The sequence below is a fragment of the Myotis yumanensis genome, unplaced genomic scaffold (genome assembly GCF_028538775.1).
Source record: "Myotis yumanensis isolate MYYU_CA2020_CCGP unplaced genomic scaffold, mMyoYum1.0.hap1 SCAF_5, whole genome shotgun sequence".
Taxonomy (NCBI): Eukaryota; Metazoa; Chordata; class Mammalia; order Chiroptera; family Vespertilionidae; genus Myotis; species Myotis yumanensis.
Window position 1 is genome coordinate 59,097,127 of NW_027223756.1, and position 20,745 is coordinate 59,117,871.

General features: G+C 39.6%; 1 protein-coding gene across 1 annotated transcript; it reads right to left on the minus strand.

Moving 5' to 3' along the window:
• Window positions 1-4,037: 4,037 nt before the first annotated feature.
• Window positions 4,038-18,838, minus strand: MSMO1 (methylsterol monooxygenase 1). The gene is made up of 6 exons (XM_070415360.1): window positions 18,739-18,838; window positions 12,851-13,136; window positions 9,549-9,697; window positions 8,649-8,775; window positions 7,145-7,299; window positions 4,038-5,028 (listed from the first exon to the last, which is right to left on the minus strand). Exons 2-6 carry the CDS (start codon window positions 13,103-13,105, stop codon window positions 4,836-4,838), a joined length of 879 nt encoding a protein of 292 aa, XP_070271461.1. The 5' UTR covers window positions 13,106-13,136; window positions 18,739-18,838; the 3' UTR covers window positions 4,038-4,835.
• Window positions 18,839-20,745: the final 1,907 nt, after the last annotated feature.

A 20,745-nucleotide genomic window follows, 5' to 3' on the forward strand; every position in this document is an offset into this window, starting at 1 on the left:
AACCGCCACTAATCGCAACAAATTCCAGCAACAGATCCCTGGAGATGAATGCAAACTTCAAACAACCAATAATATCAAGCGAGGCAAGGGAAAACAGAAGCACAAATGTAACCGGAGGGGGTGGGGGGGGGGGGTGGGGGCGAACAACAGAAAAATAAAAATAAAGAGCAAAACAACCTCACAAACAATCCTAAAAAGATACCCCAATATACTCAACAATCAAGCAAACAACAACAAAACAATAGACAGAGAAAAGAAAAGAAAATTTGGATAGTGAAGAAAGATAAGGGAGAGGTGTATAAGGATTTAGAGCAGGGGATTGGAAATAGGATATATAAGTAGGGTGAAATTTTGACAGGGGGTAAGAAGAAGGAATAGGGAAAAGGGAAAATCTAAAGCAGGAATAGGGTAAGAGAAACAGGACAAAAAGGGGAAAAGTGAGGAAGAGGGTTTTAGCATAAAGGTAAAATTGAGGTAGAGAGAAATGATGCTAAAAAAATGATGAAAATAGAATGTAGAACACTAATCCCAAAATAAAATAAAGAGAAAATAAAATGACACTGTAAAAAATGGTAAAATGGTAGCAGTAATAATACTGGTTAACAATAAAAATGTAGTAATTAAAAGGGTAAAATCAGGTGATGAAAAAAGAAAAAAAATGGTTTCTTAATTAAAAGGTGAAAAAAGAATAAAAAAATAAAATAAAAATGTGCAGTAGTGAAGGACCTTCGGTTCTTCTACTCTTCAGTCTGGCACGCCTTAGTCCTGCCAGGTATTCAGGAGAGTGTTGAATTTCCCTGCGATACACTGTTCCTCTGTGTTGTAAACCACAGTCCTGATTTTAAAGCAGGCCGTATTTGTTTCTCAGACTGCCTTAATTTGTGTTTACATAAGAGTCAGTTTGTGGCTCAGCCTCTGGGTGGCAGTGTTTCTGGATTGACCTCTGAGGCTGTAAGTCCTCTCTATCCAGCAGTTGGGTTTATTTTCCCTATCACACTTAAAACTGGTTTGGGAGAGTCGATTGTCCTAGAACACGGGTGGGCAAACTTTTTGACTCGAGGGCCACAATGGGTTCTTAAACTGGACCGGAGGGCCGGAACAAAAGCATGGATGGAGTGTTTGTGTGAACTAATATAAATTCAAAGTAAACATCATTACATAAAAGGGTACGGTCTTTTTTTTTTTTTGGTTTTATTCATTTCGTGGGCGGGCCGTAGTTTGCCCACGGCTGTCCTAGAACCTGTTCTTTAGTCGTTACTCTCACTCTGTTTCCCAGGTTGCACAAAAACAAGTTTCCCCTTCAGTCTCTACGAGTGACCCCGACTGGGCAATCCCATGTACTGGGTTTAATAATCAAATGCAAAGATTTAATGGGGAGAGAGAGAACAAGGGCCTGAGATGTTGCTCGAATTCACAACCCCCCACCTTTCAGTTCTGTGCGCAGTCCCTTCTGCGCACTCTCTTCCCCAGTGCTAAGCAGCCGGTACACTGGCAAAATCCAAGGCTGCTTTTTTTGCACCCAGTCCAGCTATGGGCTTATTTTTAGCATTCCCTTCTGCCAGCAGCCCTGCGGGAGCCCTTCCACACTCGTGGATCATGCTGGCCCTAAAGTCCGCGGACTTTGTGGGGCTCAGATGTTCCCCGTGTGCGCGTGTTCCTCTCTCCAACCTGAATTGCAAACTGCACCTTTAGGGGAAGTCTGACCTTTCCGTGTGGGGAAGCAGGGTTCCTCTAAGTTCACGTAGTCGCGCTGCTTGGGTTCCATTGTTTCTGGGTTAGTAGCTGGTCTCTGGATGCCGTGGATGCGGGGTCTTTGGCTTTATACGCTTCCAATAACAGCTACTCAAGATGGCGCATTCTCCGAGGCTGAGCCGGCGCTCTGGGAGAGATTTCAGCCGCAATCTCCAACCGTTCCCTTTCTCCGGGAGTTCTCTGTCTTTCCTGGCTGCAAACTGTCTCCCAGCTGAATATCTTCTGCTTATTAGAGCTGTATGTTACCCGTTTCAGCTGCTCACCCTTATCTGCTCCTGGACAAGGCACGGGACACATCTGACTATATCTCTGCCATTTTCTTCTCCCTAGTGTTAGTCTTTTTAAAAAATATACTTTTACCCTGACCGGTTTGGCTCAGTGGATAGAGCGTCGGCCTGCGGACTGAAGGGTCCCAGGTTCGATTCCGGTCAAAGGCATGTACCTTGGTTGCGGGCACATCTCCAATGGGGGGTGTGCAGAGGCAGCTGGTCGATGTTTCTTTCTCATTGATGTGTCTAACTCTCTATCCCTCTCCCTTCCTCTCTGTAAAAAAATCAATAAAAATATTAAAATAAAATAAAAAATATACTTTTATTGATTTCAGAGAGGAAGAGAGAGGGAAAGAGATAGAAACATTAATGATGAGAATCATTGATTGGCTGCCTCCTGCACGCCCCACACTGGAGCTTGCAACCTGGGCATGTGCCCTGACAGGGTTCGGGGAATCCAACAGTGACCTCCTGGTTCATAGGTTGCCACTCAATTACTGAGCCATGCAGGCTGGCTGGGCAGTCTTGAGAGAATGTGGTGAGGTTTTTGTGTCTGTGTATGTTGTTTTTTTGGTTAATTCTCACCCAAGGATATTTTCCCGTTGATTTTTTAGGGAGAGTGGGAGAGGGAAAGACAGAAACATCGAGTTGGGGAGGAGCCTGCAACCAAGGTACATTGCCTTGGACCGAAATTGAACCTGGGGCCCTTTGGTCCTCAGCCAACGCTCTATCCACTGAGCCAAACCAGCTAGGGTTATGGTGAATTTTGCAATAAAGAACCAAGATTCTAGCATCCTGGTCTATTATACTTAAAAAAAAAAAAATGTTCATAATGCTTCTTAAGGGTTGAAATGTGTTTCCCCAAAAGATAGTCAAGTCCTACATGTACCCAGCTATATTTAATAGAGCTCTACACTAGACCTCTATATTTAAACTATTTTTTGTATCATTGCTAGATTTTAAACCATTCCTGGTTACTATTTTAAATATTAGTCAAAATATGACATAGAAAACATAATATGCTTTTCCATGTGCAGTCAACCAAAGCAGAGTAAAATGAGACCATTAACATCTCTGCAATTTACTCTTACCAATAATTCAGCCTAAGATTGTCTAAACTTTTGGATATTGGTCTACTAAAATTCTTCAGCTTTTCAGACATATTATGCTATTAATTCAGGCCTGTAACTAACATCCTCCATTTGTGCAGCTGAACTTTAAATGAAGACAAAACGTTTGTTGAATTGTCATGTAGAAGAAATCTTCTTTCCCTTTGCCTTAATCATAAATTTGACTAATAAGCTTGCCTTCAGTGGCATCGTCACAGGTAAAGCCTCATGTCACTACATGAGAAATTTATTAGTCAGGATAATCTGGATTCAGTTGTTAAACCAGCTAAAAATTTAACCTTATTCCTGGTCAAAAGTGGGAAACTATATTCCTCGTCAAAACTGATAAAGGAGGTACCCACGTTCTCGATCCACGTAGTAATTACATGGTTGTGATCATCCATCTGTGTGTGCCTTCCTGTTTGTAAAACGCACTTCAATTAAAAATTTCTGACACAGTATTGCAAAATACTGAAAACCAGCATCACAATCTCACTCAAAACTGTGTATAAAGTATTCAGGGAAAGGAACTTATCAGAAAAATAACTAAATTTTAAAATAACAATACAGTAAGTTAGAATAATCAGCTCTCGATTTGAGTTAGAATCTAGGTAAGTGAGATTAAGTCAGCCCTAAAAAGTTTAGCTCTATTATTCCATACATTTTCTAAGTACAGAAAAAAACTGCTTCAATACCCTCTACTGAAACAGGTAAATGGAATTTCCCACAATAGACAGCCTGTTAAATATATATTGGAACTGTCAAGAAAAGTTTAGCAAATAAAGCACTTACAAAAAATAAAATCATTCCTTTTATTGCAAAACAATAATTTAACGATCTCTGTGCTTTTCCTTATAAGAATAATATAAGAAGTGACAGCTGATGTTCAAAACTGGAAACCAAGTAATCAGACAAAAAAACCCAGACATTTATTTTAATAGCTCAAAGTGCAAATACAAGTCAGTTCACAAAGTTTCAAGATTCAGCTTTAAGTGTAATAAAAACCTGATTTACAAAAATTAAAGGGGAAAGAGCAGGAATAAAGCTTCATTTTTTTAAAAAATTCAAGAAGCATGAAAACCTTTAGACGAAAATATTCCATATACATCAATTCAGAAATACCCTAATTTACAGAGGCCAGTAGTACACTGGAATCCAAAAGACCTTCTAAAAGAAAGAAAATCACCTCAAACTGGTCAGCTCCAGAGAAGATTGGAAATTCTTGGTGCTGGCTAGTCCTAATTTTGCAGCCTCATTCAAATGTATCAATTGATGTCATTCAACCTATGATATTTTGATCTTTAGGCAAACTCTAAAAAAATGTCACAAGTTCAATATGAGGCCAACATCCACTATTAATAGTTTTTGAAGTGCTCATTATATATTTAAAAGATTTAAAGAGCTATTTCCACTTCAGGCCTATGGTGTTACTGGGGAAAAGACATAGATTAATACTTCTTCTAATACTTAAAACCTTTTTGTAAGGTCAACAATAACATGGCCTTTAAATCTTCCTTACTTATTCCTACACCTACAGAACTGGAATGCAAAGTAGAAAAAGTTCCCACTAGGAAGATAAAAGTTGTTCATTTTTAAAATCACTCAGCGGCCAAGACACACGTTTATTTCTGCTCCCCGGAAGCAGTGTTAGCTACTAGTTTTAATTCAGGAAAATCTATATCTTCAGGAAGATTTACATAAATATTTATTCAGTCTTTTTCCCACTCTTCATCTTTTCAGTGTAGGCAACAAATTGAGTGTCTGTTCCAAAAATTCTGTCCCACCATGTGAATGTTGAAGCATAGTTTCCAATGAAGTTCATGTGGTGAAAGTCATGATGCCGAGAGCCAGCATAGAAAGGGATGAGGTTTAAAGGGTTGAGAGGAATATCATAACCACTGCAATAAAAGTAATAAAGATTATGAAGCAATAATTGGCACTTTTATTGATAGTCATGTGTTTGTTAACTAATTCAAACAACATTCCACTTTACCTAGGTCACTTTATTTCTGACATGTTTACAAAAGACACAAACAACAGAAAATAGTGCAAATTCTAGAAAACACTAAGAAATTTTTTAAAATGTAAAAAAAAAAATCTATGGAAATTATATATTATACTAGAGGCCCAGTGCATGAAAATTCATGCACTGGAGGGGGGGTGGGTCCCTCAGCCCGGCCACTCACAGTCTGGGAGCCCTCAGGGGCGGGAGGCGACCCAGCGATAGGGGAAGGCAACGCCCCCATCACACCTCTGCCGCTGCCACTGCCGGCAGCGCAGGCCTCGGCAGGCCCTGGTTACCTGAGCCTCGGGCAGCCCTGGGTGGCTGGGGGACTGAGGGTGGGTCCAGCCACACCATGCGCCTGCTGCCCCCCTGACTGGACTGAAAGAACTGGGAGCACCACCATCTTTTGTGATGATGTGATGGTCAATTTGCATATTCTGTCTTTATTAGCTAGGACTATCAGGAGATGAAAGAGAGGCATTATAACAATGAATAGATTTTCCATAAATTCTTTTTATTTCCTGTTGTAGAGGAGGAGCTTTCTTCCCATAGCCTTTGGGGGGAAATTATATGAAATGAGTATCAAATCTATAATGCTTGATAGACCTGCGAATCACTATTACAACTTCTTTTACTTTAGTCAATGACAAGTTGGAATTAAATGTACCAGGATTAATGGAAGTATAAGTGTGCTTTCTGTAGGTGGAGGGACACATGTGATTTTAAAAGAATATCATTTAGAGTATCCTCTTTTTTCCTAATATATATCTGAAATCTGACAGACAGAATTATACCAGTCCAAATCACCCCAATCTCTCTCTCTCTTTAGAAGACTGAGAGGGAAGAAGAGAGAAAAGAACAATGAAAGGAAAGAAAGAATGTAAGAGACATCACTCACAATTTATCTACAGAAGAATATTCTCTGCCTACTAGTGGTTTAAAAATAATTGTTAGAATTTAATATTCTGCTTTCATGGGTATGTAATAAGTCCCAGGTCAAAATGCAATGAATATATAATTTTAAAATAATAAAAAATTAGGATATTAGGCATTTCAAAAGGCATTAAATATAAATAACTTACCACAAAATACCTTCCAATCGACAGAAAAAAGGTGAAATAAGTAAATATTAAAAGTGGTGATTTCATCAGAGTTAGGCAGTGAGACTAGAAATATTCTTATTCAGTGAAGGCTAAATAATTCAATGTTTTTTTTTCAAATAAGAGTTAGGTTTAGATTCATTACAGAAGGATAAAGGAATTGCTAATCCTGAATTATGGTATTTAACCAAATCTTTAAAAAAAACCAAATAGATTCAGTTGAACAGTGTTTCAGGAAGACCTAAGCAAGGTGTGAAACTCAAAAGTCATAAAAATGACTCATTTTACTATAGGAAAATTAAAAACTAGAAAAGAACCACCAGAAGTTAAAATTCAAATGACAGTTCAGAGAACTATTTAGAACATATATAGCCAACAAAGCTTACACAAACCAGTAGGTTTTAAGACATATAACAGAAAAATAGGAAAAGGACATAAAAAGGTAACTCAAAGAAGAAAAAAATACTATTGGTCAATAAGCACACAAACAGATGCACAGCCTCATGTGTCCCTGGAGAAATGCATGCCAACACAGACCTGAAAGCTCTTTGCCCTCTTACTGACAAACAGGAAAAAGACTGTACTACCCAGGCTTGGAAGGGTGTTGAGGGAGGAAAAGCACTCATACATATTTCCACTGAGAATGGAAACAGGGACCCTTTTAAAGGGCAGCTCTGAAGTACACGTCAAAATTTCATTTCGTTTAACAACTTATTCTCCCTATAAAAATGACAACAGCCATAGACAGGGATATAAAAAAATCTAACCAATGATTATGTCTCTTGTTTTCTTAAAAAATAGCAATATTAACAACATTAACTTCTATTCACCTACTTAAATATAATCTTATGACCATGAATAGAAAGATATTTTATGATACCTCATGGCAGAACAGAAACTAGAGCTCACCTGTGGACATCAATAGTTTCTAGCAAACGAACAGTCACCCATGCCCAAAGAAGAATTACATGATCACAGAAAAGCATGATTCCAATGAAAAACCCAGTTCCAAGAATTAGGGTTTCCAGGGGATGTGCATATTCAGCTTCCATTCCAAATGGAGCCTAAAACAGAGAACAATCCGTTAATATATTGTGATGGTTAATTTTATACACCAGCTTGGCTATAGTGCCCATTGCTTGGGCAATCAATCTGGATGTTGCTGTGAAGGTATTTATAGATGTGGCTAACATTTAAATCAGTAGACTTTGAGTAAAGATTACCCTTCATCTAACCAGTTGAAGGCCTTAGAAACAAAGACTTAAGGTTTCGGAGGAAGGAGTTCTCAAGACTGCAATACAGAAACCCTGCTTGAGTTCCCAGCCTGCTGCCCTGGGGAATTCAGACACAAGACTGTAACATCAACTCTACCTCAATTTCCAGCCTGCGGTCTCCCTGTACATTTCAGACTTGCCAGCCCCCACAATCTGAGTGTGTATGTGTATCTCCTGTTCTTTCTTTTTCTCTGGAGAATCCGTATACATATATTCTAATTTATTTACGAATATCGTTTTATAAATATATTGTTTCTATATATAAAATAGTATATCTAGCCATACATATGTAAACAATAACAATAATTCTCAAATTAAAAAACATTTAGTTCCTACCAAACATCAAAAGGTCTAGTAGGGATGTCCTTAAAAATATCTTAATGTTTTTGATGGTTTAAGATAAAAGCATTAAACACTGACTTGAACTCTAATTTTGGTTTATGCATTTGAATTTGTATCAAGAAAGGAATACTTGCCCTAGCTGGCTTGGCTCAGTGGATAGAGTGTCAACCTGTGGACCGAAGGGTCCCGGGTTCCATTCCAGTCAAGGGCATGCGCCTCATTTGCAGGCTCCTACCTGGCCCGGGCCCTGGTCAGGGCTTCTGCAGGAGGCAACCAATCAGTGTGTTTCTCTCACACCGATATTTCTTTCTGTCTCTCCCTCTCTCTTCCACTCTCTCTAAAAATCAATGGAAAAATATCCCCAGGTGAGGATTAATTAAAAAAAAAAAAAAAGGAATATTTGATTTAGCATACCAATGTAGAACATAATAGAACCAGTTTGACAAATCTACGTCAAAGCAGTTTTGATAAAAAAAAGAAGAAAAAGTCACTATTTTTAAGACTCATAAAAACAGAGAACAGACTGCTGGTTGCCAGAGGGGATGGAGGTTGGGGAACTGGGTGAAAAAGGTGAAGAGATTGAGGATACAGACTGGTAGTTACAAAATAGTCATGGATATATAAAGTACAGCCTAGGAAATATAGTTCATAATATTATAATAATTATGTATGGTGCCAGAAAGGTACTAGAAATATCAAGGGAACACTTCCTTAAGTATATGATTTTCTAACCCCATGCGCACACCATGACATTTTGCCTCTAATAGAAAAAAGTATTAAATATAATTCTAACATACCTGAAACTCATGATGAACTTTATGAATATATTTATATATTTTCTTGTGGTGTAAGAGCCTATGTAGGAAATAGTGCCAGGTATCCTCAATCACTGCACAACCAAAGCATCTTGCCAAAAGCATATACCTATAAGATGAAAACACTATAATGAGTATAAGTGCAATCTAGACCTTTACTTGGGATCACTGCCTGAGATATACATAAAACCAAATACCCACTTTACAGTTCGACTCAATTGAACATATTGATCAATAAATTCTCCAAAGTGTTTAGACACAGGTAGCTATATTACACCACCCAGAAGAAGAGCTGAATAGAACAGACTGGCCACTATATCAATTCTAACTCATTCGAAAAAAAAAAAAAAAAAAAAAAAAAAAAAAAATCACAGGTATAAAATCAATTAAGAAAAAAAATTCATACCAGAGAATCAACGATCAGCTGCCTCCTGCACGCCCCCACTGGGGATCAAGCCCACAACCTGGGCATGTGCCCTGACAGAGAATTGAACCGTGACCTCCTGGTTCATGGGTCGACGCTCAACCACTGAGCCACACCGGCCGGGCGACACATTTTTTTATAAACCTCTCAAACTATTCTCAATGTTTTCATTCACTTTAGACTTAAAATGTAATTCTTTTTCTTAGTATGAGCAACTTCAAATAAAGTATTGCACTAAAATAACTAGTAGAGAAAGACCTAAAAATGGTAACATTCTAAGTTTCTACTATGATTTACTTTTCTCCATTTTATTTACTTCCAAAGTTTAGAACAAACAAACATTAAACAAATAAAGAAAGAAGATAAACGTTAAGGATATGTTAATTGGACAGCAAACTGTGACTGAGCAAACAAATCAAATCTTTACATATATTAAAGTACTGTTTATATCTACATACCATCTTGGCATTCTTTCCCACCCATAAGGAATGTTGAAATACTCTGTAAAATAATAAGTTCCACAAATCAAAGGGAGCTGGATACAAAAGTGATTAAAAAGAAGTACTTTAAAGCATTTCCATTGGTTTTCCCATGTTTCTGGTTTATCCTACGGAGAAAAGGCACAAATATTTAGTGTTAGTCTGTTATCAGCAGGTTAGCCTGGTATCCAGAAGTAAATTCCTATTTTTTTTCTCTACTGGTTAATGAGACCTTAATTCTGTTTTGTGAATTCTATATTACAGTTACTATGTTACAGTAACTAAAGCCCAGGAATCACAACATCCTCCCCTCTAAATTCTTGACAACTACCATCACCAATTTAGGTGAAGAAATTGTGAATAAACAAACTCATGAATAACGAACATAAGATCTCAAACCTAAGAAGAAGCACTACAGAATGAATAACTCTCCAGTCTTTCCTGCCCACAGAACATTCACTTCTCGTATCAGAAATTGCAGAGAATGTGTTATGCAAAGATTACGGTTGGGTCTTCCAAGTATTGAAGCAATTATATCAGCAGCATTGAAAGCCATTATTACACAGGTAAATCAATGCTTCTAGACATTTGGCAGTATTCATTCCCAGAAATTAGTGCATTTTTGTTTATATACAATAACAGAATTATAAACTCTCTCAGCTGGAAGAACTTCAGAGATGTGTCCAGTGGTTTCCAAAGAATGGAGAGCAACTGCCCACAGAAGTTCCAAGATTAAAGTCAAAATGAGTGAGATCAATGTAGTAAAATGTTCATTTAAATCTCATCAGGATACCTAACAAGCAATATTTTAAAAAACTAAATTGATTCAATTCAATGGGCTACACTTACAAAGGAAAATTGTTTGGGGTTTTATAAAGATTAGGCTAATAGTTATTACTTTGTTTTAAATGTCCTTACTTAAAAATTCAGAAAGCTGCTGATGAAATTTTTTTTAACTGAACCACAATATCTCAAGTATGGGAAATATTGTTCAGCAGAAGCCCAAAGAGGTCCACTACCTTGCCCAGAATGGTTCCTATATCATTCTAACTAAAATCTAGGCCTCCAGTTCTGTTCTTGAAACTCTTTAAGAATTACCTTCCTTGACCAAAAAAAGAAGAAAAAAAAAAAAAAGAAAGAAAAGCATGAAACTGAAAAGCAATCCAGAAATCCAGAGAGCTGGGTGGTCTCTAATCTCAGGGCCACCACTAACCAGTTATAAGTCAGTTTTATCAACAATAAAATGAGGACATTAGATAAGATCATTTGTAATTGTCTTTCTATTTCTATTCTGAACATTATCACCCTACTCCTCCAAACTTTCAGTCTGTGATTGGGGACAAAATAAATGGGAAATTCCGACTTGGGCCTGCAATGGCACTGTTTCCCATAGAAACTATGTTTAACAGACTTAATATCCTAACTAGAATCTGATACCTATGTAGTAAAGAAATTAACACAAAAATTAATCAACTGTAACTAATAAAATCATTCACTATACTGTTTAAAGTACACACAAATTTCTTTAAAAGATAGTTAATCAAAAACTCACACCTAGTGGAATATCAGAGTTTACCATATAGTACTTTATATATAACTGCACTCTAAAATTAAAAAAAATATCATTATTAGGCCATTGACTTCAGAAAGAATGTTATATATATATGTATATATATCCGTGAGGAAAATTCCTAGAGAATTATTAAAATGTGTGATTTTGTAAAAAGAAATAGATCCTACAAGGTCTACTTTATTGCTTGTTTATCCCTATAAAATTTCCCCCTCATTAGCACACATGTGCATTAACTGTCACACTGTCTATTCTCTTTGAAAGCAGAAAGTCTTTAATGCTGTCTCATCACCAATAGTGACTTCTTCCTGTACCCTCAATGTTTCAGGGTATCTGCCTTCAAAATTCATAAACCTGTAAGTAACTTGCAGTAATTTTTTTTTTTAACTTGTTTTTAAATCCTGGCATATTGTGAGAACTTGTACTAATTTACCATCTCAATTTATTTTAGTATCAAAAAAGCTCAAAGCTTTTTGGTTGTAAAACTTAAAGGAAGAAATACTGAGGACAGACTTGAGGCCACACTACCCAGCCTTTTAATCTCTGTTCATAAATAACTACCAGTAACCAACTACTGTAGATGATTGCTTGTCCTTTCTTTGGCCATCAAACCAATCATAAAACAATGACTGGAAAAGGTTTTCCTCTCTTTGAAAAGGTTTACACCTCTGACCAATGACTCAACTATACAGGAATATAATGAATCAGCCATATGAACAAAGCAATGGGTGACACAGGGCAGCCTGAGTCACCCCTAACACCCATGAGAATGAACTTAAGACATTCAAACGGAATCCTCCCTTTCAAGGCAGGACATTTTATAACAAGCATTTTGGAACTTCTGTGTCCTCAATTTAGGGTAACAGGATACTCTCCTGTGGGCCACATTCCTTTTTATTCCCTCCCCCTTTTACTTTTGTTCTCTCCTTTGGCTTGGAGTCCATGGGCACCTGACCCCTTGTACTTATCCCCAGAGAAGATCAATACCAGTACTGGCTTAAAGTGAGACTCCCTGGGAGAGGCAATGAAACTGAGAATGTGAGAGAATGTGTGCAATAACCCCAACCCACATAGACTCAGTGAGTGCAAATTAGTCTCCATAGATAAACAAACACTCTCAACATATCTACTTTCTACCAAGGATATGTGTGCCCTTAAGAATAGTTTGGCATGATTTTTTTTTTCCTTTTTGAGAGAAACATTGACTGGTTGTTCCCCTTATTTATGCACTCATGTTGCTTCCTGTATGTGCTCTGACCTGAGATCAAACCCCCTTGGCGTATCAGGACGATGCTCTAACCCAATTGAACTAACTGGCCAGAGCCTGGCATGACTTTTTAGAAAAGTAAACAGTAAGCATTAGAAACTATCATGGGTTCAACCAAGTACTGATAAATCCTTTCTCTAATAAGCTGGTCCAGATTCTTTCCTGGGAGCTATCAACTCATTAAGTTCTTTTTAATTCTGATTACTTGTTGAAATAATAAGAGTTTAGATTTACTGTGTTAAGTAAAATATATCTTAAAATTAATTTTCCTATTTCTTTTTACCTTTTCATGTATTATAACAGAAAAATTTAAATTTCATATGCGGCTTAATTATATTTCTATTGACAGACCTGATCTAGAGTCTTTCAAAACAAAGTTACAATTACTTTAAAAATATTCAACACTAATGATAATATATTCCATTGCAAGTCCATCATACTCACCTTTTGAATTTTGTACTTTTTCATGTAAGGTATAAATTGAAACAAAAACCCAGGTAAACAGAACAAGAAATAAAGGGTCTCGTGAACTATCAGGGATCCCCATGTTGCTATCTGGAACTTTGTGTAATTGTCCAACATATAGTTCCAAGCATTCTTAAATGGTTCTTGCAGAGGATTCTCGGGTAAAAGTGAATCTACATACTCCACAGCCAAGGATGCTGAACTAAAGATGCTGACACTTTCATTTGTTGCCATTTTTCAAATCTCTGCACACGGCCTTTTAATTCTGTAAATATAAATAAGTACATAAATAAATAAGCAAGAATGCAAGTTAAACAATTCTAAGAAAGTAGTTTTAAAAATGCATCTTCAAGTAATTTAAAAAATAACTATTACTAGCACCAATTTCTCAGGTCCTAAACATGTAGTTAAAACAAAAGAACCTATAAAGAAAAAGCCTGCCAAATATGACAACACAAAAATTATATACTTCTGATTGGGGAAGAAAGAGACAATCTAAAGTAACAAAAGTGTAATATGCTAATCAGACCAGATGACCTTCCGGATGAAGTCAGGGATGAAGCCAGGGCTGCGAGGGAAGCCTGGGTCCCAGGTGCCAGAGGGAAGCCCGTGCCGGCAGCCGGGGAAGGAAGGCCTACTCTTGCTACTCTTGCACAAATTTCGTGCATTGGGTCTCTAGTTATAAATAAAGTCAAAGATCAAATGACAAATTCGAAAAATATCTCTACCACTTATGACAAAGGGCTAAAAGGAAAAGTCAAAGGCCATTAACACTTGGTTCACAGAAGAGTAAATGCAAATGCTCACTAAACAAACAAGCAGTTCAACTGGACTCAAATAAGGAAATATACCCTAAAACAAAAATCTTTACATTACATAGGGCTCAGTACCCAGTATTGTTAAGGACAATAATTTGAAGAAACAGGCACTATTACACATTGGTTATGGAGTGGGAAGGGGGGAGGAGGAGCAGAATTAAGTACATCTTTGGGGGGGGTGGGGGGGAGTCACAGTATCTAACACAATTCAAAATTAATACACCCTTTGACCCAGCAAGTTTCTCACCAAGTGTACAAAGACTGGTACACGAAGGCTGAAGGAAGTGCTGATTGTAATAGCAAAAACAAAGAGAAAAGTAACAAAATAGCCACTTAAAAGAAGGATCTATATGTTCTACCTAGAAAGATATCTAAGATTCACTGTTAAGCCTTGGCCAGAGTGGCTCAGTTGGTTGAGCATCATCCCATGCACCAAAAGACCACTGGTTCGGTTCCCAGTCAGGGCACATGCCCAAGTTGCGGGCTCCATCCCTGGTATGGGTGTATATGTGGGAGGCAGTCAGTTGATGTTTCTCTCTCTAAAATCAATAAAAACTATTTTTAAAAAAAGATTAAGTATTAAGTGAAATAGCAAGTTGCCAATATGTATGACAAGAGCCCCACTTATGTTTTTGTAAAAAATATATTTTATCTATGTACTTCCATGCATATATATGTACATAAAGAGACATACACACACACACAAATATAGAAAATGAACAGAAGGATACACAGGGAACAACTCAGAGTAGTGATCTTTAGGAAACGGGATCAAGAGGTGTGTGTGTGCACCCCTATTATGCCCACACAATGAGAGGCTGTTATGGAGAGGAAGGAAATTTTACTTATTTTACACCTTCTTACAATTTTTTCCAGGAGCATGTTTACTTATAAAATAAATAAGCTTAATAGGTTACGAAATAAAAAAATAGGTAAACTTATGAAGAGTATCAATCTTTTAAAAATGCTCACTGCTATTCCTGATTTATGAATAATGATGGACGGACCAATAAATAGCTGAAACCTCAGAAGCACTCTTATTATTGTTTACAATGCTCCCCCACCCCAATTTACCTCTTACCCTGGTCCTCATAGAGGATACTGGGAAGCTTAGCCAACTTCCTCAGGTCTGACTTCACTTTGCATCCTCATTCTTTTGTCTGACTAATTCTCAAATGACTTATACCATGGAGACTATCGGGTTACACCCTGTGTCGTGCCAAGCTCAAAATTTCTCTTGGTTCACTCACCCTCTCCTCTAAGACTGAGGAGGCTTGTGTTAACTGACCTCATCAGGAACTTGCCCAGCATTCACTTTACCTTTCTCATCTTTTGTCTTTCCCTCTTCACGGAGTCTATCCGCCTTCAAGTTTAAAAACATATTCAAGTCTTCCTTTCTTGAGGAAAACTTTTCTAACCTCTATCTCCTTTCCCCCAAGCCAATGTCCCATTTCTCTTTCTTGGAACCAACCAATCAACTTCTTTTAAAAAATATATATATATTTTATTGATTTTTTACGGAGAGGAAGGGAGAAGGATAGAGAGTTAGAAACATCGATGAGAGAGAAACATCGATCAGCTGCCTCCTGCACACCTCCTACTGGGGATGTGCCCGCAACCAAGGTACAAGCCCTTGACTGGAATCAAACCTGGGACCTTACAGTCCAGAGGCCGACACTCCATCCACTGAGCGGTAGAGCCAAACCAGCCAGGGCTCAACTTCTTTCTTAAAGAAGAATTCATAAAAGTCAGACTGCTTAACTCTCACCCACACAAGTTGCTCAACTACTTGTAATCTAGTTCCCAATTCATATCAAGATTATCTTCAAAGATCTTCTATATTGCAAAATAAAAGTAATTCCAACCCTCGGTTTTCATGAGGTCACACTAGCTGTGTGTCTTGGAGCAAGTTATGTAATTTCTCTGAGACTGTTTTATCATCTGCAAAATATAAGCAACAATAGTACCTAGATAGAGGGAATCTTTTCCCAACGTCAAATCACCACAATGTACACTTAAAATATCTTATAATTTTATCTGTCAGTTACACCTCAAGAAAGCTGAAAAAGGGGAAAAGAATAACAACAGTTCTTCCAATGAGTTCAAGGAAGAATGCATGTGAAGCACTTAGCACAGGACCTGACACAGTAATTCTAAGAAGCTACTAGTTATTCAGCATTTTCTATGTGCCGGGAACTGTACTCTCAGTGCACTACATGTCCTCTATATATCCAAGACTTTAATCCTTACCACGCTTTCATGATCTAGGTACTTTTATTATTTCCATTTTCTAAATGATAAACTCCAGGTGAGAAAGATCATGCAACTTCCCCAAGTTACAAAAATGCTAAGTGGAGAAGCTTATGCTCTCATCCAGTAAGCTATACTTTAACCAGACATAATAATGCACATGATAAATATTACAGTAAGAGGAGAATAATTCCTACGGTTTACCCAAGTGTCCTGAAAGAGTATTCTACACGGGCTCTCTTCCTTTTCCCATTCCCACGTACTCTCCAGCAACTACAGTCAGCTTTCTAGTCTCATCGCCACACTGAATCTACTCTTACTAAAATCACTAAGGATCTTCTAGCTGCCACATCCAACAAACATCCCTTCGAGCTTATTTTATTCAACCAGTCTGGAAGGTTTGAGACTTTTCTCCTTGAAATATGTTCCTTCCTTGGTTCTTGGAATCCCCGTGTATTCACGCCCACTGAATTTGTGCTACCAGCTGCAGCCACTGTGCTAGCGTCTGCTCTCACCTCTGACTTCACAAACATAAAATCTAGTGAGGAAATCAGAGAATTCACCAGACTGCCATAAAAGTTATGTGATAAGAGCAATAAATGGGCTGGAAACACTGAGTGCTAGGAGAACACGGAGGACCAGCAAGGGTTCCTAGAGAACGATACTTTCTAAACTGGAGCTGGAGCATGATGGGAGGAGACCAGATACAAAGAGAGTCAAGCTGGGCCAGGTGGGGGGAATAAGAGGATGTTGCAGCAGTTCTCAACCTGTGGGTAGCGACCCCTGAAAATACATCCTGCATATCAGATATTTACATGACGATTCATAACAGCAGCAAAATTACAGTTATGAAGTAGCAACGAAAATAATTTGGTGGTTGGGGGTCACCACAACACGAGGAACTGTATTAAAGGGTCGCGTGGCATTAGGAAGGTTGAGAACCATTGGGAGGGAACTACCAACCCAAAGACTAAACCAGGACGTGAGAAAGAATTCTGATTTAGTTTGTTTGTGGGACAGCTTTTGAGCAAGGAAGACTGGATCACTGAGGCTGGAAAGTTTCCAAGGATGCTTTCCTTACTCCTTTTCCTGGTGTTCTTAACTATTTCCTGTTTTAAAAATCTCCTAATATCCAAAATCTCTATTTCCAGCCTTTTCCCCTAAACCCCAGGTTCTAATTACCCAGGCCAGCTCCAATTAGACAGCTCCAATCAACAGATCCAAAAGTTCAGCAGCTGGCCTCGGAACCCTGCCCAGATACTCCCTGCCCACCTCCTTGAACACCTAATTTTGTGACTTGCACCTTCACCTGTTCAGTCATCTCTGACAATGTTCTGAGTCTCTCCCATCGCTGCTAACTAGGTAAGGTCCTCAAACGCTCACCCAGTATAGACACACCTGGTTTAACTCACATTCGGGAGTTGACTCTCCATACACAAGCGAGGAAAATGGGGCCAGTTGCTGTCAACTGAACAAAAGCAAAATATAGAAAGGAAATACAGCGGAGCGGGGAAGGGAAATCGTGAACTTTCTTCTGCTTTTTCTCCTCCTTGGACAACCGGATGGACTGGAAACCTGCTCTGAGCAGCCTGACTAGGTCCGCAGAAAAAAAAGAAATGTAGTTCCTCGCGGATCCTTTGGGAAACCTTGACGTTTGGCTGTCCCTGACTACCGCCAGCTAATGCCCTACCCTGTACCTTCCTAGGTAAACCCGGATTGCTCCAGGGCCCTCACCTGGCCTCGCCATGCCTCGGGCTTGCCCTTTTAAACCCGACTTCTGGGGCTCATGCCAGGATCTATCAAAACAGGAGCGTCCACCCTTTCACAACACGTAAAGTTTAAGAAAAGTGTCTCCCCTAGGAATACAAGACCAAGGCCTTCAGCTATGGCAGTGGTTCTCAACCTTCCTAATGCCGCTTCCCTTTAATACAGTTCCTCATGCTGTGGTGACCCCCCAATTTCATTGTTACAAATTGAACATCATTAAAGCATTAATCACATAGACCATAGGTAATTATATATGTGTTTTCCGATAGTCTTAGGCGACCCCCCCAAAGGGGTCGCGACCCACAGATTGAGAACCGCTAAGCTATGGAAAAGAAAACAAAAACGGCCCGCCAAGCCTGTCCACCCTTCATTGTTCCTCTTCTCCAACCTATACTTCAAACTACCACGACATCTGACTTCTCACCATTCCTGTGGCTTTATCTCTCTCTGCCCACGGAAACAGCAACCCTTTACCGGTGACGGCCTCCTATCCCACTCCCACTCACACATCCTAACCTCCTCTTAGCCGCCCTTCCGCACCCCATGCCCCCATCACACATGCAATGCTTCTGTTTTGTAAAACACTCATTCTGTGCTGACACTATCGTCTAGCAGCGGTTCTCAACCTGTGGGTCGCGACCCCTTTGGCGGTCGCACGACCCTCGCCTAAGACCATCCTACATATTGGATATTTACATTACGATTCATAACAGTTGCAACATTACAGTTCTGAAGTAGCAACGAAAATAATTTTATGGTTGGGTCACAACATGAGGAACTGTAGTTAAAGGGCCAGAAGGTTGCGAACCACTGGTAGCCTAATGCCTCCAGTCTCCGGGTGACCGCAAACTCTTAAAGGGCAAGAAACAAGCCTCAGCTCGGATGGATCACCATTTTCCCTCCGGCCCCTCGCCGCCCTCACATTGGGTAAGGGTGCCCCCACCCGGCCCTGAGCGCGCATCCACGCCCGACCTCGCTCCCCTCAATCCCGCAGAGCTCAGGGCCGGATCCCCAGCATTTCGCCTTCCTCACCTGCGAGCCTCTCTTCCGGTGCCCTCACCAGGATGTTCGCACGGAGACTGCCGCTCACCGTATTCAACCTGGTGCCGGCGCCCAGGCAGGAACCCGCCTTTCCCGGATGAGGGAGTGTGCAGCGGCTCTCTCTGTTGTTATTGGCTCGCGAGGGCGCCCGTCCCGCCTTCTCGGTGCTGTGACTGGTCTGTATGGTTGCCGGCATCGTGCGACTCGCGCAAACGAATGACTGGCGGTCCCAGCCATTGGCTCCCCGGATGGAGTGAGGATAGTGAGACCCACACGCCCAGCCAGTGATTGGCGCCGCAGCGCGCCCGGGGGCGGGGCAGAGGATGGAGCGTCAAGAGGGGACGGGCACTGACACGGCTTCGTGCGGCCGAGGAGTCGTCGCCATGGCAACTTGGGATTCCTCCAGAACTTTAGCGGGTGCGGGCACCGTCCCGGGGAGGCAGGCTTATAGCATATCACCCTGTAAGGTTATGCTATCTTTTTACCTAATAAAATATGCCTCATAACTCATCATCAATTTAGATGATAAACACTTGGGTGCTCCATGCTATCTATTAGTTTTATAAGGAGAAAATAAACCTGTTTTAAAAGCAAATATATATATATATATATATATATATATATATATATATATATATATATATATATATCTCAGATAATTACATTAAATGACCTATTGAATTTGTGTGTTTTTTTTAATCCTCACCTCAGGGCATGTTCCCCATTGATTTTCAGATAGAGTGGAGGAGGGTTGTGCAGGGGTAGAGATACACACCCATGGATTGGTTGCCCACCGAAGCACTCCAACCAGGGCTGGGGGATCGAACCCACAACTAAGGTATGTGCCCTTGACCAGGAATTGAATCACAACCCTTTGGGCCGCAGGGCAGCACTCTAACCATTGGGCAGCACTGGCCAGGCCAGTATTTTCTAAGTGCTGCTGAAATTTGTATGTGAAAATGAGATTTGGGTCTTGGCATACTTTCTGCAGCAATTGATCAACAGGTTGTTACTTGTTGTGGTCTCAGGTCATTAGCAGAGGGGAGGGTTTTTGCTTTCTCATCTTTTGTACCAGGATCTGGATCAGACTGTTTAGATGTGGTTCAAGATGAGGAGAGCTTTGGAAACAGTTGTATTAAATCCCTTTGGGGGTCAGAATATGTTCTGTGAAGTGCTTGTCTCTTCCTATTCTCAACATCTCCACAGTGGACAGTATGTTTATGTTGCCCCCAAACTCAACATGGGAATTTGAGGGAGACATAATCCCCAAAGTAATGGTATGAGGAACTGGAGCCTTTGGAGGTGATTAGGTCAGGAGGGACTAAGAGTCCTTATGAATGGGATTAGTGCTCTTATGAAACTGACCAGAGAGACCCCTTAGCCACGTGAAGACACAGCAAAAGGACAGTCTGTGAACCAGGAAGTGGGTTCTCACTAGACACCGAATCTGCTGGTGCCTCGATCTTGAAATTCTCAGCTTCCAGAATTGTGAGAAATACAATTTTTGTTGTTAAAAAAATAAATATGGTTCTATGTTTAAATGTGAATACTCTATGTTAAATAGGTATCATATCACAGTTATAATTCTTTCCTCCCGACTGTTGTGGCAACAAACTCATGCGAACCTTTTAAATTCCTCTCCTGAGGAATAGCCACCATATCCCATCACCTCCTGTCCTTCTCCCTTCCTTCTCTGCCCCTCTTGTGTCCAGCACCTCACCTGTCCACCCCACTCCCCAACTCCCATTTCCTTAATTCCTTTTATTTTATATCAAAATCAGTTTCTTTAGAGTAGGTATTTTTTCTTTGATTTTTTGGTTCAATGCTATTTGTGTTCTTTATCTTGTGTCCTGCCCATTTGAGGGACAGAGGAATATAAAAACTTAAAATATCACCAGTCCTTGGGAGACTTCTCCTTGATAGTTGAGGTAACTTTTTCTTGGAGAACAATTTTCAGTGACTTCAGTTACTGATTTAACAGACTTGCCTAAGAGGTTA

Coding starts and splice junctions, on each gene's coding strand:
- MSMO1 (XM_070415360.1), bottom strand. CDS start 13,105: ATGGCAACAAATGAAAGTGTCAGCATCTTTAGTTCAGCATCCTTGGCT. Junction 8,776..9,548: donor TGGGAAAGAATGCCAAGATG/GTATGTAGATAT, acceptor TTCATCTTATAG/GTATATGCTTTTGGCAAGAT. Junction 7,300..8,648: donor AAGTTCATCATGAGTTTCAG/GTATGTTAGAAT, acceptor TCTCTGTTTTAG/GCTCCATTTGGAATGGAAGC.